The sequence below is a fragment of the Dasypus novemcinctus genome, chromosome 12, assembly GCF_030445035.2.
Source record: "Dasypus novemcinctus isolate mDasNov1 chromosome 12, mDasNov1.1.hap2, whole genome shotgun sequence".
NCBI lineage: Eukaryota > Metazoa > Chordata > Mammalia > Cingulata > Dasypodidae > Dasypus > Dasypus novemcinctus.
This window is the reverse complement of record NC_080684.1, coordinates 101,756,495-101,769,801: the sequence shown is the minus strand read 5'-3', so window position 1 is coordinate 101,769,801 and position 13,307 is coordinate 101,756,495. Positions and strand designations below refer to the sequence as shown.

The 13,307-nt window shown below is 43.6% G+C and overlaps 1 protein-coding gene and 1 pseudogene across 5 annotated transcripts in view; one reads left to right on the top strand and one right to left on the bottom strand.

Annotated features, from left to right (window-relative positions):
- Window positions 1-2,491: 2,491 nt before the first annotated feature.
- The window catches only part of XRCC6 (X-ray repair cross complementing 6), a 57,726-nt gene continuing 46,910 nt past the window's right edge, over window positions 2,492-13,307 (bottom strand). For all 5 annotated transcript variants that reach the window (XM_058308834.2, XM_058308833.2, XM_058308835.2 and 2 more), the window contains 4 exons: window positions 11,291-11,420; window positions 9,504-9,604; window positions 4,117-4,230; window positions 2,492-2,889 (listed from right to left, as the gene is read on the bottom strand). In XM_058308834.2, coding sequence (XP_058164817.1) covers window positions 2,696-2,889; window positions 4,117-4,230; window positions 9,504-9,604; window positions 11,291-11,420 — 539 coding nt within the window. In that variant the 3' untranslated portion in view covers window positions 2,492-2,695. The remainder of the gene's footprint in view (window positions 2,890-4,116; window positions 4,231-9,503; window positions 9,605-11,290; window positions 11,421-13,307) is intronic.
- Window positions 6,151-6,983, top strand: LOC139440185 (cyclin-Q-like; annotated as a pseudogene).

Here is a 13,307-nt window from a genome sequence, read left to right as displayed (position 1 = left end):
GGTAAAAATTTTAAAAGCTTGGAGCAAAGAATCCTAAGCTGAAAAGCTGAGTACTTTGACAACTCAAAACCAGAAGATAACACTTCACACCCAGTGGAATGGCTAATATTGAAAAAACGATGAGTAAGTGGAGAAATAGGAACCCTGGTACATTGTCAGTGGGGATATGAAAACAGTTTGGTGATTCCTCAAAAAGTTAAACTACCTCTATGTGCCCCAGCAATCACACTCCTCGGTATATACCCCCAAAGAACTGAAAGCTGGGACTCAAGCAGGTACTTGTACACCAGTGTTCATAGCAGCATTTTTCAAAAGGTGGAAGGAACCTGTGTCCATCAATGGATGAAGGAATAAACAGTATGTGGTATACACATGCAATCTATTATTCAGCTGTAAAAAGAAATGGAAGGTCTAACATGCTACAGCATGGATGAAGCTTGAAGACATGTTGAATGAAACAAAAGCCAGACACAAAAACAGAATGAATGATTTACTTGTATGAAAAGAATACTCATTCAGGGAGATAAAATAGATTACAGGTGAGAGGGATAAGTAGTTCTTGGGTAATAGAGTTTCCAGGTGATGGAATAGTTTTGGTGATGGCTGGTGGTGATGGTAGCACAACATATGAACAAAATTGATACCATTAGATAGTATACTTGAAAGTGGTTAAAATGGGTAATTTTTTTATTGTATATTTGCCACAGTAAAAAAAAAAAAAAATGACAATAGAGTACAGTCTAGAAGACCATGTGTCCTTCCATAATGTCACTTAAAGTCACATAAAGAAGTGGCATGCCACAAGAAACCAGATCTTTTTAAAAATCTCAAGCATGTTTTTTTCATTGACTTGTTTTAAACAATAATTATCTGTCCCCCTAAAGATGGCTCCCTCATCTGTCTGCTCATCTTCTTTAGGAGGCACTAGGAACCAAACCTGGGACCTCCCATGTGGGAGGTGGGCGCCCAACTCCTGGCCACATCCATTCCCCTATCTTTTTTTTGAGTTAGGCCAGTAATTTATTCAGGTAAGGAGGAAAGAGAAACGGGAGAAAACAACAGAAAATAACAGAGCAGGGGTCCCAGGCAGAGAGGAAAGAGATGAAAAGGGGTGAAAAGGGTTAATTTACAAGCTACAATTCCCCATTATAGATTATAAGTCCCCAGAGTTACTTGTGTAGCCACATGGCAGAGGAAAAATCTCCCCTATCTTTTAAGCACTTGATAAATTCAATAATGACTGTTTAGTATTGCTATACATTTAGCTAAAAAAAAAAAATTAGATTTTTCCCTTTTGTCTCTAATATTAAGATAAAAATCAAGAGAAAAGTTAAAAAGAAAGATCCAGAGAGTAAGCAATTTGACTTTTTCCCCACTCTCCTCCCCATGGGGAGGGCTCATTCTAGTCCCAGGTTGCTGAAAGACACAGAACCAATAAGCCCTTCCTTGATGTTTTCCTTCCTTTCCTCCCGCTCATTCTTTAAAAGCAGCAGCAGCAGAATCAGGGAAGAGAAAGGGGATACAGGAGGGATGGGAAAGAAAACAAAGGAAAAGCCACTTTCCTCTTTCCCCTTCTAATACTAGAGCCTCTCATCTTGAATAGGAATTCCTATCGCTCCCTAAAAAACAAGTAATTCTTCATTCCGCCTATCTTAGAACCGAAATTATCAGGGCAAAAGAAAACATATATATATATATTCGTATACTTGAAAGTCACCTAAATGGAATGCAGGGGGGGCAGGGGGGGATTGCTGTTTACTCATGAAGCAAATGGACCAAGATTAAAAATGATGCATGAGGGCAGCAGACTTGGCCAGTGGTTAGGGTGTCCGTCTACCACATGGGAGGTCCGCGGTTCAAACCACAGGCCTCCTTGACCCGTGTGGAGCTGGGCCATGCGCAGTGCTGATGCACGCAAGGAGTGCCGTGCCACGCAGGGGTGTCCCCCACTTTGGGGAGCCCCACACGCAATGAGTACGCCCTGTAAGGAGAGCCGCCCAGCATGAAAGAAAGTTCAGCCTGCCCAGGAATGGTGCCGCACACACAGAGAGCTGACACAACAAGATGATGCAACAAGAAGAAATACAGATTCCCATGCCACTGACAACAACAGAAGCGGACAAAGAAGACACAGCAAATAGACACAGAGAACAGACAACCGGGGTGGGGCGGGGGAAGGGGAGAGAAGTAAATAAATAAATCTTTAAAAAAATGTTGCATCCTTATTGCTTCTGAAATCTGGTTTTTAGACCTTCACATGACATTTAGAGGAACACAGGTGGGAAGACAAAATTGGGAGAAGCTAATCCTGCTAAGGCTTGTTTGTCTACCTGTCCTTACTTGTCACATTCCCTCATCCCCACTGACATTCGTTCCCATTGTGAAGATGTGTGTTCCCAGCTGGACAGAGAATTAGGCTAATAACCAATGGTCAGTGATCACTGGGTGCAAGGTCGACAGCTCTCCCCACACTAAAGAACAGTATGCAGTACAAAGTTAGGGCTTTTTATTTAGATAAGAGAGTAAGGCACAGCAAAATGGAAGGGCTGCAATATCACCCCAGCAAAAGAATCTCATAAATGTAAAGTCGTGCCCCTAGCAAAGCCCCTCGGCTTCTATCAGGAAGTCTTCCTGGCTGAGGAGAAACGTTTCCACTTGTGGCATCCTGGCCATGATGTGGAAGGGTGGAAGCTGGTCACTTCTGGAAGTGCTTGGTGAGCACATCCAGCAACTCCTGCTTCTTCAGTCCACCCTTCAGCCCACATACCCTGCAGGCTTCCTTCAGCATGGGCACAGTGAGCTTACCCAGCGTGCCCTTGCTGATGTGGGCCTTTAGATCCTCTTGAGAAAACTCCACTTTGGGCTTTTTGCTTCCAGAACCTTCATCATCTGGGGAAAAAAAGGTGAGAAGGGAGTGAGTGGAAATGCAGCCATCTACATCCCATCTGCAATGCATGGGGGCCCTCACGTGGTCTGGCCTGCAGTTAACCTTTTCCATAAAGCTGAGGTACCTACCTGGAACATGGAGGTGTGTTGCTAAGATAGCTTCAAAGAAGTATAAAACCAAAAATGTATCACATCTAGGAGGGAATTAAGAGCAGAAGGAGTGCCCTCAGTTTACCCCAAACTGTTGCCCACTCTGAGTGAACAAGTCATTCTTTCCTTCCTTCCTTCAAACAGCATTTTCAGAGCAAATATATACTAAGGTGTCAGGAATATGCGGGCTCAGTGAGATAAGTAAATCACCAAATCATGCAGTGTGTGAAGAGTGCTGACACCTGCACACACAAGGCACACTGGGAGTAATTCCTGATGCAAAAGGGAAAAACCACCTCCATCACCAACCTAACTGCATACAGCTCCCTTTGGTTGAACACAGCTAAAAGGATTACCACCTAAGCCAGAACTATTCCAAAACAGTGACTAGTACAAGGTTCCTGACAAAAATGAGCTACAGTGAAGAGCACTACAGGTCCAACAATAAGAAAATGAATGGTCTGATAGAAAAGTGGATGAAGGCCATTAACATGAAGTTCATGGAAAGAACATCTAATAAATATATGAATGTTCAATAAACTACATCTCACATCTAGAGAAATGTAAATCAAAACAGTATAATTTTTGTGAAAAAAATTTTTTAATATATATGAAGTCCAGGATTGGTGTTAAGTGTAGGGATAAACTCTCATCTCTTTGGATGGGGTGTAAACTGTACCACTTTTGGAGGCAGTCAAGCCAATTCTTAATAGGACTTTAAATGTCCATACCTTTACCTAGCAATTCCACTGCTAAAAATTTATTCTATGGATCAACCCACACAGGTACATATCCATAATATGGGTCAGGTTAAATTGTGGCACACTCATCTAGTAAAGTACTCTCTAGCTTCATTTTTTCAAAATCAGATAGATGTATAAGTGCAGATATAAAGACAGTCCAGCATATATAGCTGAGTACAAAAGAGCAAACTAGAGAATGATGTGAATACTATGTCATTTGTGCTGAAATGTTTGCATATGCATAGAAATTTCTGAAAGGAAATTATCCTCTGTGATAAGGCCATAAAGACAACTTTTAAAAACCACCCACTCAATATCCATACCCACAGTTCCTTACCTTGTTTTCGCTTAGTAACTTTCCCCTCGGGATTGTAATTTGGTGGGTAGACAAGCTCCTTAAATTCATCCACTAGGGAACCCAGTCTTTTATTCATTTTTTCAGCCTTGGGCACTAGAAAATCAAAACATAAGAAAAGTGGCCTGGCAAGGCACAAAACCGGTTTCCTCTGCAGTTCCAATTCTCCAGGAACCAGAGACTAGAGCACATAACTGCTGGGTGGGAGAGCTCAGGGGAAGGCTCAGCCAGAAAGCAGCTGATCTGACCTTGAAAACATTCAATAGGTCTGTAAAAACATTTAACAACCCCCTTCTAACAGTCACATTTATAACCACTTACTATGGCCAGACACAGCTCTAAATGCTTTAAACTTAATTTTAACTAATTCTCCTAACAACTCCATAGGGTAGATAAACTGTCTCTCCATTTTACAAAGGAGGAAGGCAGAGAAGTGAAATGGCTTGCCCAAAGTCAACAGCTGGTAAGTGATAGAGCCAAGATACAGAAACTGGGTTAGCCTCTGGGAATTCCAACAAGAGAGAGTTAAGTCAGAGTCTGTGTCTTCAGTGAGCTTACAGTCTAGTCAGGGTAAGGAGATACGTAAAGACATAAATACAGTAGAGTTGGGCAGTCCATGAAAGAAGGGACTACAAAGAGCAGACTGGAAAGACTCTGCAGCAATCTGGAAAGATGAGCGTTCTTGCCCAGGCAGATGGCTACTCTAAGCAAGAAAAGGGACTAGGGATGGTGTGAGCAGGGACGATCAGAAAGGAGGCTGAAAAGGCAGGCAAAAGTGAGATCATGGGTGCCCTGAACACGTGCTAAGGAATTAAGAGCTTACCTAAGGGCAGTGGGGAAATTTTGAAGGGCTATAAGCAAGAGAGCAAAATGATCGTATTTGCATTCTAGAAAGATCACTCTGACATCTGTGTGGAATATGGATCAAAAGAGGATAAGATACAGGCAGGAGGGAAATGGATGTGGCTCAACTCAGAGTGTCCACCTACCATATAGGAGGTCCAGGGATTGAACCCAGGGCTTCCTGACCTGTGTGGTGAGCTGGACCACATGCAGTGCTGCAGCGCACAAGGAGTGCCGTGCCATACAGGGGTGTCCCCCACGTAGGGGAGCCCCACGCACAAGGAGTGCGCTCTGCAAGGAGAGCCACCCCATGCAAAAAAAGCGCAGCCTGCCCAGGAGTGGCACTGCACACATGGAGTGCTGACACAGCAAGATGATGCTCTGTGCCACTGAGAATGGAAGCAGACACAGAACACATGGCAAATGGACACAAGAGAGCAGACAGGGTGGGGGGGAGAAATAAATAAAATAAATCTTAAAAAGAAAAAGATAAAGGCAGGAACAGTAAGAAAAAGAAATACTAGGACTGGCAGGACTTGATAATGGAATAACCTGAGTGCAGAGAGGCAGGTGACCACTTGGGATGGCAGGAACAGACCCCACCACAAATACAATAGGGAAAGGGGAGTTTGGAGGAAAGATAACATTTTTTTCTTTCTATTAGCTTACACTATATAGTATGTAGAGCTTTTGATGTGAGCTTGTCACATCAAGGGCAAGAGTGATGAGTGTCTCATCATCTCATGTGACCAAACCTGCCAAGTCCTGAGATGAGAGGAACTCCAGGCCACCAATGTCTTCTGCTAGAACACTGGTTCTCAGCCTATCCCCTAGAGAGTTTTAAAATTAAGTACTAAACCCAAATCCCACTCAAAGAAATTCTAACTTAATTAGCCTGGAGTGAGGCCTGAACCCTGGGATTTTTGAAAGTCCCCCCAGATGATTCTAATGTATAGCCAAAGTTGAGGATGACTGTTCTGGGGGTACTGGCACATTTCAGAATCAAGGAAGACTTGTTGAAACACAGACTGCTAAGCCCATTCAAGTTCCAGATTCCATCAGCTGAATCTACCTGAATTTGCACAGCTAACAAGTTCTCCGCCTGCAGGGGCAGGACGAAGCGGGGCAGGATGAAGGGGAGCGGGGCAGACCCCCGGGCCCTGCCTGCACTCACGCCCGCCCGGGCCCTGGAGCAGCGACACGTGGGGAGCACCTTCTCTCTCCAGCTGCTGTCTTGGGGCCACGGACCAGGGACTCATGGAGGCCGAGCACCCGGATTGCTGCGGAGGTGAGCCCGTGGCGCCCAGGGCTGAGGGGCGGCCGGCGCCCGAGACGAGGACGCACTTCCGAGTGACGCAGTTCATCATGGAGGCAGGCGTCAAGCTGGGGATGCAGCCCATTCCCATCGCCACCGCTTGTACCATCTACCATAAGTTTTTCGGCGAGATCGACCTGGACGCCTACGACCCTTACTTGATCGCCATGTCTTCCATTTACTTGGCCGGCAAGGTGGAGGAGCAGCATCTGCGCACTCGTGACATCATCAATGTGTCCAGCAGGTACTTGCACTCCGGCGAGCCCTTGGAGTTGGACTCGCGCTTCTGGGAACTCCCGGACAGCATTGTGCAGTGCTAGCTGCTCGTGCTGAGAGTCCTCCGTTTCCAGGTCTCCTTCCAGCACCCACACAAGTACCTGCTCACTACCTGGTCTCACTCAAGAGCTGGATGAACCATTACTGCTGGTAGCACACCCCCATTGCCGTGACTGCCTGGGCCCTGCTGCGGGACAGCTACCACAGAGGGCTGTGCCTCTGCTTCCAGGCCCAGCACATCGCGGTGGCGGTGCTCTCTCTGACCCTGCAGCTCTACAGCGTTGACGTCCCTGCCGACGCAGAGGCCCAGAAGCCATGGTGGCAGGTGTTTACTGACGACCTTACCAAGCCAAGCATTGATAACATTGTGTCAGATCTCATTCAGATTTATACCATGGACACAGAGGTCCCCTAAGGCCCTGGGCAGGCCTGTCCCGAGAGAAGCCATGGCGGCAGATCCCCAGAGGACTGGTTGGGAGGAATAATTTTGAGCTGCTGGAAACGAGCTGGCGATTACGATAATGCACCACCATGTTGGCTTATGCGTCTGCTGTCCCAATAGCCGCGTTTCAGATGAAGCAGACGGGCCAGGGGCACGTTCTAGGTGGGAGCAGAGGCAGTCCGTGTTTGCTTTCATCCTTTGAGAGGATTTCTACTGCATTTGCAATGTAACCTCATTGAGAGGAGACTTTAAACGACATACTGGACTGGACCCCTTGGGAGTTTTTTAAAAGCCAGATTTATAGCAAGTCTGAACATGTGACATAGATGGAATTTTATTTTGTGTAATAAATGATGATGAAAAAAAAAATGTTCTCAGGTCCTAACAGTAAACCAGCAGTTGATCCTGCTGGTTCCAGGACCATACTTTGAGAACCACTGGTGTCATCTGATAAAGCTACCTAGGGGGAAGTGAAATGATGGAGAAAAAACAGGTCCCAGAATCTCCACCAAGAGCACTCCCATGTTTAGAGAAGGAAATAAGGAAGCAGATCCAGCAGTCTTAAGGCCACCACTGCGGTAAGAGAAAAACCAAGACAATATAGGGTCACAAAGGCAAAAAAAAGTAAGGAAACAATTTCTAATCTTCAGTAGTATTTATTAAGAAAGAATCATCAGAAACAGAACACATATCGATTAGAAGCAAGTAAGTCAAAGTGTCAGATTTTTGAGCAATAGGACATCTAGATCTTACAGGAGATGTCAACCAGGCAGATGAATTCCCAGCCTAGAGCCCAGAACGAGGGACAAAGCTGGAAATACAGATTTGGGAGTCATGGATATGAGATGGTAATTGAGGCTATAGACAGCCAACAGAAAGGCAGAGATGACAGGGCTAAGGAAAGGAACTTGGGTTTTCTAGGTTATAGGAAATAAAGAACTAGAGCAGCCAAAATGGGTTTGAAAAATAGAGGAAGGAACAGAAAATGGGACTTTTCAATAATATTACAGAGCTGGAAGCCAGAATGCAAGACGTCAAAGCCCGGGAGAGGAAGTATAGAGAATGGCTGTGGAATAAGGAGGATGGATATATTCTGAGCACTTTCTGAATGTCAGCATCTATACTTTAACAGTGTCATTATCCTCAGTTCACCAAAGAGGAAACCAAGGATCAGAGAGATGAAGTAATATTCTCAAGGCCACTCAATTCAGCAAGTGGGAGAGCTGGAATTCAAATCTACAGCAGTTGTCTCCAAAGCCTGTGTCCTTCCCACCATGCTAGACACTGGGAAAATTACCCCCTTTGTCTACAAGGCTATAAAGGAAGAGAGGGACTGTGTAACTCAAGGGTTCCTCCTCTGCCAGGATCCAGTCAGACAGCTGCCACAATAACATCTGCCCAATAAAGCTTACATTTTTAATGCTGGAGCTATCTGTCTAGTATAAATGAGATCATTTCCACTTTGGAGGCTAAACAAAGAAGAAAGTCTTTCCTAAGTAATGTTCAGAATCAACACTATGACAATCTTTCACCTCTGAAGAAAAGGTAAGTTTTCATCAATTTTCTTTCTAGTTTTACTAATTATCACTTTAGAAATGTGGGATTTAGAAGGTGGGATTTAAACAGTGTATTGAATGAATAAATGATGGAAAAAATGGGAGCAAAGAGACTTAATTAGGGAAAGAACTCAAAACTAAGTGTTCTGATCTTTTTAACCTGTCAAGTTTTCATTAAACCCAATCTGTATCCCAGTTAATATTCACTTATATCACTAAACTTCATGCATCCTCTTATAAAATACATGAACAAATCACAATCAAGAAGGGGACCTGCATAAGGTTAGAGAACCTTGGGCTAGGAGGCCAGGCAAATCTCCTTAATGCCAGGACATGAGGTAGATTTTCTCAGGGCAGAGCACAGAGTCTGGTGGAGACGCCATAAGGACAGTGGTTCAGAGCAAGGGCTCTGGGCCAGGCTCACTGGAATTCCAAACGAGGATCCACCACTTACTAGCAAAGTCCCTTCCTCATCTGTGAAAGAAAATGAAAGAGAACCAACCACAGCCCCTACTCATACTTTCGAGGATTGAATGAGTTAAGACATAGGACAACAGTGCTGGCATACAGTAAGCTCGAGGATTGAATGAGTTAAGACATAGGACAACAGTGCTGGCATACAGTAAGCATTTTATATACATATATATATATATATATATATTTTTTTTTTAACTTTTGCCAACATGTAATTATGGTGTGGCTTAGTGCAGAGGCACATCTCAGAACCTAGCACACGCTCCTCTCACTGCAAATCACCAGCCAAATCCCATCCCAAGCAGTCTAAACCAGCTTAGAGAATCACTCAAACAGGAGACAGTCTGAATGACTAGATTAAGCCTTAAAGAAGGCTAGGTAATGCATCCACATTAACTGGCCCACAGTGAAATCAATGAGAAGGCCTCCAATGAAAGAACTTCACAAGTCAAGACCTTCTTACATGTCAGATCTACTGCTTGTTCGGGCTCCATCAAATCCAAAGCCAAGGCCTCCAGGTTCCTGAAGTGCTGCTGTAGCACTGGGTTCTCAAAGCTGTCACTCCTGTTAAAAACAATAGTAATAATGCAATTTAATAATTTTAAAATGAAAATTTTAATATTTTAAAAATTAAATAATAAAATTAAGTCAACACAACTGAGATAGCACTGGTCCAACGTCAACTGAGAAAAACAACCCAAGTAAAACACTTGGGAATCTTGTATCTGAAATCAAATTCTCTCTCCAATCTTAATTTATCTGATCTAGAGATCCAAAAGTTAATTTACAAACAAAACAATACCTGCCTACCTATTTGTGATTTGAAGTTGTGCCAAGATAGAAACAGAGGAGATAGGGCAATGTAAGTACAGAGAAAAGACAGAGAAGGGACAGTGGGTGTTATGGATTGAATGGTGTCCCTCAAAATGATATGGTGAAGTCCTAACCCCTAGTGCCTGAGAATGTGACCTTATTTGGAAATAGAGTTATTACAAATAGAATCAAGCAACTTAAAATGAGGTCATAATGGAGAAGGGTGGACCCTAATTTAATATGACTAGTGTCCTTATAAGAGGAAATTAGAATATAAGGAACAGAAAAAATGAAAGACAAAAACAAACAAAAAATAAATGAAAATATAAAAAAAGGAAATCAGGACTTAAGAGAGGGGAGAACACCATGGACTGCCTGCAAGCCACAAGAAGCCAGGAGAGAGGCAGGGAACAGATTCTTCCCCACTGACCTTAAAGGAAAGATGGCCTTGCCAACACTTTGATTTCACACTTCTGACCTCTAGAACTGTGAGACAATAAATTTCTGTTCTTTTAAGCCACCTAGTTTTTGGTGCTTTTTTTTGGGCAGCCCTGGAAAGGAAGACAGTAGGCAACAGGAAGGATACTCAGCCTAAGCATGCTTTCTTCCCATATCCAGGCAGGTTAGGAGTCAAGGGAAAATGAAACTAGAGTCTACCAAACCTAGGTGTGAATCCTGGTCTAGCTCTTTCTAGCTCGGTGAGTCTGGGCAAACTGCCTTACTCCTCTAAACTACCATTTCCTCATCTGTAAAATGGGCACAAAACCTAGCTTTCAGGGTTCTTAAGAAGAAAAAATGAGATAAGTTGGAACTGTACCTGGAACAGTTCCTGGCACACAGTAGGCTCTTAATAATGCTAGGTTTTAAATTTTCCAGTTAAAAGACTACACCAGGAAGTTATATTGGGAGGGAAGTATACCTTTGCCCAGAGGCAAGCAGAGGTAAGGAAGCAGTCTACAAACAAAGGAAAAAATGTGAAAAAAATTATGTTGGGTGTCACATTGATGGAATATATACATTTGAGAGAGAATCACTTGAATTATATATCATTCTTTTAAGATACATAGTTTAATTGGATTTATTTTTATTCCTCTGTATGACAACAAACAGAATTAAGGAGAAGGCAGACTAAGAATCTTCCCTTTATTGCTGTTTTTTTCTTACCTGCCCACTTAGCTACCTATTCTGCCTGTGGTACAACAGGTCAAATATAAGCATTTAGCACAATCCCAGAGTCTTCAAGATAACAAGAGCTTCCATTCTCTAAATAGCTTAAAAAAAAAGAAAAAAGCTCTCAATAACAAGTAATAATCTATTCACTAAATGAAAAGAATAAAATTGCATCTGTAGGTATATGCGTAAACTTAAAATTTCTCTTAAGACTTTCAAGTTAGGAGGCAGTTCCAGAGGAAAGCCCAAGAAGGACCCAGTACTCACGTGTACTTGAAGCGGAGCTTCTGAACAATAGCTTTCATCTTATCTACCTGCTCTGGGTTTGCTGTGACTTTTTCAGTAAAGGGCACCTTCCGTTTATCATCAGCATAAGGTAGGAAGACAAGCTGGAAGCCTGAAGAAGTGAGATAAGATTTTTCTGGGCTTTGATCCAACAAAGTGTTTCTGTTATGTAGTTATTTGTCTCTCGGTTCCAAATTCACCCTTCTATGCCCTGCAATGCTGGGGCTGGGGCCCTGCAAACTCCAGTTCCCCTTTACCAGCTGGCTCCTGTTACATTCTGCCTAACAGACTCCTTCGGAGTCTTCAGAAGGAAACTGGAAAGGCAGGAGTACCTCCAGTTTTTGTTGTTTTTTAACGTTCCCTCCTCCCCCACCCCCCGCTGCTGTTTTTGCTGTCTGTGTCCATTCACTATGTGATCTTCTGTCTCTATTTTCTCTTCTCATCTTTCTCCTGTAGGATTCACTGGGATTCAATCCTGGGGACCTCTGATGTGGAGAGAGGTTCCCTATCAATTGCATTTCTGCTGCACTTCACCTTGACTCTCCTCTTTGTCTCTCTTTTGTTGTATCATCACCTTGCTGTGTAACTCACTTGTGTGGGCACTGGTTCACTGCGTGGGCACTCAGCTCACCAAGCACACACTGGCTTCCCATGAAGGCATGGGCTCGCCACATGGGCAGTGGGCTCGCCACACAGGCACTGTCTCACCACATGGGCAATCACACAGGCACTCGGCTCACCACGTGGGCACTTGGCTCACCACGCAGGCACTCAGCTTGCCACACGGGTACTCTGCTCGCCACGTGGGTACTCGGCTCGCCACGTGGGTACTCGGCTCGCCACATGGGCACTTGGTTCACTACACAGGCAGGCTTTCTCTTCTTTTTCACCAGGAGGCCCCAGGGATCAAACCCGGGTCTTCCCATGTGGCAGGGAGGCCTTATCACTTGAGCCACATCCACTTCCCTCCAGTTTTTCTGATACATCAGAGCCAGCTAGATGGTGACCCCTTCTTGCAGGGCTAAGGCCCAGATCCATGAGACTCTCTCCTGAGCTTCAAGATCTGATAACTCCAACCCCTCCCCTTTGTTCCCTCACCCACCATCACATGCTAAAAGAGAAAAAGTAAGAGACTGGAACCACCTGCTACTGCCAGGTGAAGGGCCCTTGCTGACAGTGCTGACAGGAACACTGAGCAAACAGGAAGGAGGACGTCCCTCTCTCTCCTCTGCCCCAGTCTCCCTCCAGTACCCACTATTGACAGAGCTAACAGAGAACCAGCTAGCAAAGGCAAAGTTGGGTTTTCAAGTCTCAGGTCCAGCAGCACAGAGCACAGAAGGGTGAATCTGGAGCTGAAAGACAATAGCTTAATACCTAACATGCACGCCTACACCAGAACACTTCGATGACCAGAGTTAGAAATACATTCAAACTGTTACTTTATGAAGCTGATTTTTATTAGCATGACTAAAGAAGAAGGAAAACTACTACCTGTTCACTACTTTGTGCTGGCCACTGTACTTTTTAAAAAAAACTTGAAGTATATCATTCATACATGAACATACACAAACATTAAATATATAGTAAAAGTTGTGAACTTATAAAACAAACATGCATAATATCATACAAAGATCCCATACATCAACACCTTGCATTGTTGTGTGGCCACTTGTACTTTTTTTTTTAATTTATTGAAGTACATGATTCATACATAAACATACTTAAACATTAAGTATATAGTAATAGTTGTGAACTTATAAAACAAACATACATAACATTATACAGGGCTCTCATACCTCACCTCATCCTACCACCAATACCTTGCATTGTTGTGAGACATTTTTAACTAATGATTAAAGAGCAGCATCAAAATATTATTACTAAACAAAGTATCTCACATTTGGTGTATTTCACTTGTACTTTTATTAACTTATTTCAAATGCAAAACAACCTTAAGAGAAAGGTGTTCCAGTATTTTTTGCAGAGGAGGAATCTAAAT